Here is a 3,648-nt window from a genome sequence, read left to right as displayed (position 1 = left end):
AACAAATTTTGAATAATTTCCAGGATGTTATTGTTGTAAAACGTCAAATGCCGACATGTTTGTGTCGTACATGCATTAAAGAGGCCGCCTGGCGCTACGATGTTTGCAGTGTTGTGCTTCATTTCTGCTGCATCTAATTTGGATAACGTCACTGACTCACTGTTGTAAGCCTCTTATTAATCCTCCAAGTCAGAATTTTTAGTAAAAATCTCATTTTTTTTCTGCAGCTTTTCAGATCTTTCATGGTGATTTATTTCATTTTGACGTTTCCAAGCGTCTCAGAGCCCAAAGTTGTTCATTTTGGTTTTACAGTTTTGCAGCTGTGTCTGACTTCCAGATGTTTATTTTCAAGTGGATCCATGCAGGTTTGTATTTGGCCTCCTTTGACTTCTTTCTCTTCCCCAGTATGAAACCCAAGCTACAGTTTGGACACAGTTTAAGAGCTTCAGCTCATCACAGACGGTTCTTGACACGGCTACACACTGGGAGCTCCAGGAAGTGTTGCAGGAGCACTGGGAGCAGAGCGTCGCAGGAAACTAGGAAACTATCATGCATCACACAGTCCACATGTGTTTTTAATTTCCTTGCACATTTTCACATTTTATCCTCATATTTTCGGACGTACTTTCTGTTTTGTTTTGCATCTTAAATTTCCAACTGTAACAAAGGGATGAACAAAATGTTTCTGCTACTGATTTAACCACCAAATTTAACCAAGTTCTGCTTTTGATTTTGCAGTTTTAAGGATCTGAACCTTTCGATTGCACCTCGTGTAAGTGGACTTTAACCCGGATATGCTTTCTTTTCACACAAGACATATAAATAAAAAAAAAGCATAAATACAAAGTGTGCAGTGTTTTGCCGTGTCGACAGACTCGGTGTGTAACATCATGCAGGTCAGTACCTCGGTAACTACGTGTGATTCAGTTTCAACTGGCTGGAACTCTACAGCCTAAAGCCGACAGACAGGAGAGACCAACACACACAAACCAAGAGTTAGCATGTTAGCATCACACAGTCGGTTACAAGAGCAGAGAGAGTTTGATCACATGTTTAAGAAGCAGTAGGTTGGATTAGACGAACGATTTAGTCGATTAAGGTAACTATGAGTTCGTCAGAAAAAACCTTTTGCAGGGATCCACTCTGCAGCTCCTCCAGGCTGCTGGACATCAGCCGGCGCTGGTGCCTGTAAGGAGACAGAACCATCGAGTCATCTGACTGCGTGGGAAACATTTCAAGCCTGAGACGGATCAGAACTCACCAGGATCCGTTAAAGAAACTGGTGTCGCCGGCAGACACCAGCGAAGTGTCCATAGAGTTCTGGAAGCTGCAATAAACGGCAAACAAGAATAATTGGTTGGTTAATAATCAAGCAGAACCTCCTCAGAACCAGCTGGTTCTTTATCTACCTTCATACTGTGAATGTTTCCAGATTTATCACCTTTTATTTCAGTTTTTCAGACATTTTAGGAAGTTTTTTAGACATTCGAATCCCATTTTGTTGGATATTTATTTAATGTATGAGCCCCTTTATCTTTCTTTTTCTTTTCTTTGGACATTTTATGACCATTTACCTGCATTTTGAGACACTTTTCTTTTATATTTTTGGGGCACTTTATTATTTTATTCGAATTTATAGAACAAGTAATATTTATGTTTTTTTTTTTATGAATATTGTGGACCATTAAATTTATTTATTTTGTTTGTTTTTCGATATTTTAACATATCTGCCCTTTTTCTTTAGAATTTTTTTTGGAAGATTTTCTGAGTATTTTTTGGCGTATTTAAAGACACTTTCTCATTGTTTTGAGGCACTTAATTGATTGTTTCTCTCATGTTTCATCAGAACTTCTGGGACATTTAATATACTTTTTATTCAGTCATATTTTTAATAATTTTTAGGTAGTTTCGAATCATTTTTGAGTGTTTTGGATAGTGTTCAAGTCATTTTGGACTGTTTTTATGTCATTCTGAACAAGGTTTATTTAATTTGGGATCATTTTTGAGTCATCTTGGACAATTTCAGTACCATTCTGAACACATTTTGTTCTTCCACCTAAATGTCATGTGTCCATCTGCTGTACTGATGAAGTTCTGAGGCTCAGAAATGATGGAAAAAGTCCATTAAAGTGATCAATCTGGACCCTCCTCTGTGGACTTCACGGACTTGGAACTATTCACAGTCTGAAGGTAGAACTCTGGTCAGTAGACAAAGTCTGTGTAGATTGTTTCTACCTTGAGTCCAGGTCTCTCTGATACGGAGACGAGGAGAGCATCAGTGGAGAAGATCCTCTCGACGACATCTGTTCAAAGACATTTTTACAGAAAAGCATCAGGGAGCGTTAGTGGAGACATACGGTGTTTGATCACTAATCAAAACCTTTAGGAGATGTGACAAAGTCTCACCTCTGATCTGAGGATGTCTGAATGTGCCTTGTGAGTTATCGCTCTGAGCTTCAAGCTGCTCAGCTCTTCTTCGCTGCTCCCTGGAACAGAGAGAACGGCTTTAATTTGCTTCTTCAACAGCTTAAAAAGCTCATGAAGAAGACGAATCCTTACCCTGAGTCAGCGCCATGACCTCCCTCATCTTCCTGTACTGACCCAGTAGGATGGTCAGCTCCTCGATACGCCGGTCCTAAAAAAAAAATCACCAAAGTTAACCACAGCTAAAAGACGTTTCTTTAAGCTGTTAACTAATTCACGTGACTGCACTTTCTACTCAAATTTGTAAAAATCTGCTCGCTGCCTGCCAGATTCTGGGTGTTTTTATTTGCTCCCGTCTCATTTCTCCTCACTGTGGCTCATTTTTCACTGCAATCCAAAGTCCTGCAGCTCAGTGGAAACAGAACGAAGATGGAGGGAAAACTCAGAGTGATGGAAAAAAGGTCGAATATCTTGGATTCATAATTTTACAAAAAATGTAAAAACCCGGAATCGACATGTGCAGCATCTTTCCAAGCCTCCAGAGATGTTACCAACACAGGAAAAATTAATTCCGGCTCGCACCAAAATTTGCACACAGACAGGAGAATATTTGGCTTACCATTGATTTGATATTTTAAAGGAATTGGGCGTGTGAATGGAAAAATGGCTCCACAGCGCCCCCTACAAAATTTCAATGGTGTCCCGTCTGAAGCACGTTTGTCCTAAACCCAGAAAATTTGGTCGGCATATGTAGCAGGTTGGGACGCACAAAAAAGTCTGAGTGCCCACATTGTACATCCAACAGGAAGTCCACCATTTTGGAAAAATCCCAGCAAGCATTTTGGCGATTTTCCCTCATTTTCGGGCATTTTTAAAATCTGTCTACTCCTAGGGGGAATATTGTACACATGTGAAATTTGGCAAGCGCAAACTTCAGGAAATGGTGATTAAAAGTGATTAAAATTTTCTGCAAAGGTCTGACGGCGTGGAAATGCCGGCCGGCACAATTTCCACAAAAGGCCATTTTTTGCATTTTCGCTGTGTTTCCGGCATTCAACGAAATCCTGCCAGAAGGTCATTTCACCTACACCTACGAAATTCAGTGGGCATATGTAGCAGGCCAGGATGCACAAAAAAGTCCAACAGCAACAAGCCCTAAACCCAACAGGAAATCTGCCATTTTGAAAAAAGACATCAAGAATTTTGGCGATTTTCCCTAATTTT

The 3,648-nt window shown here is 40.0% G+C and overlaps 1 protein-coding gene across 1 annotated transcript in view; it reads right to left on the bottom strand.

The window, feature by feature from the left end:
* Positions 1-3,648, bottom strand: part of ppfibp2b (PPFIA binding protein 2b) — a 90,705-nt gene that overhangs the window by 18,658 nt on the left and 68,399 nt on the right. Inside the window, 6 exon segments of the mRNA XM_008301644.1 lie at positions 905-952; positions 1,126-1,186; positions 1,262-1,327; positions 2,236-2,303; positions 2,407-2,486; positions 2,560-2,635. Coding sequence (XP_008299866.1) covers positions 905-952; positions 1,126-1,186; positions 1,262-1,327; positions 2,236-2,303; positions 2,407-2,486; positions 2,560-2,635 — 399 coding nt within the window.

This window comes from Stegastes partitus, unplaced genomic scaffold (genome assembly GCF_000690725.1).
Source record: "Stegastes partitus isolate 25-593 unplaced genomic scaffold, Stegastes_partitus-1.0.2 Scaffold1694, whole genome shotgun sequence".
In the NCBI taxonomy this organism is placed as follows: domain Eukaryota; kingdom Metazoa; phylum Chordata; class Actinopteri; family Pomacentridae; genus Stegastes; species Stegastes partitus.
Note: the sequence above shows the minus strand (reverse complement) of the source record. Positions and strands in the feature narration are given on the sequence as shown.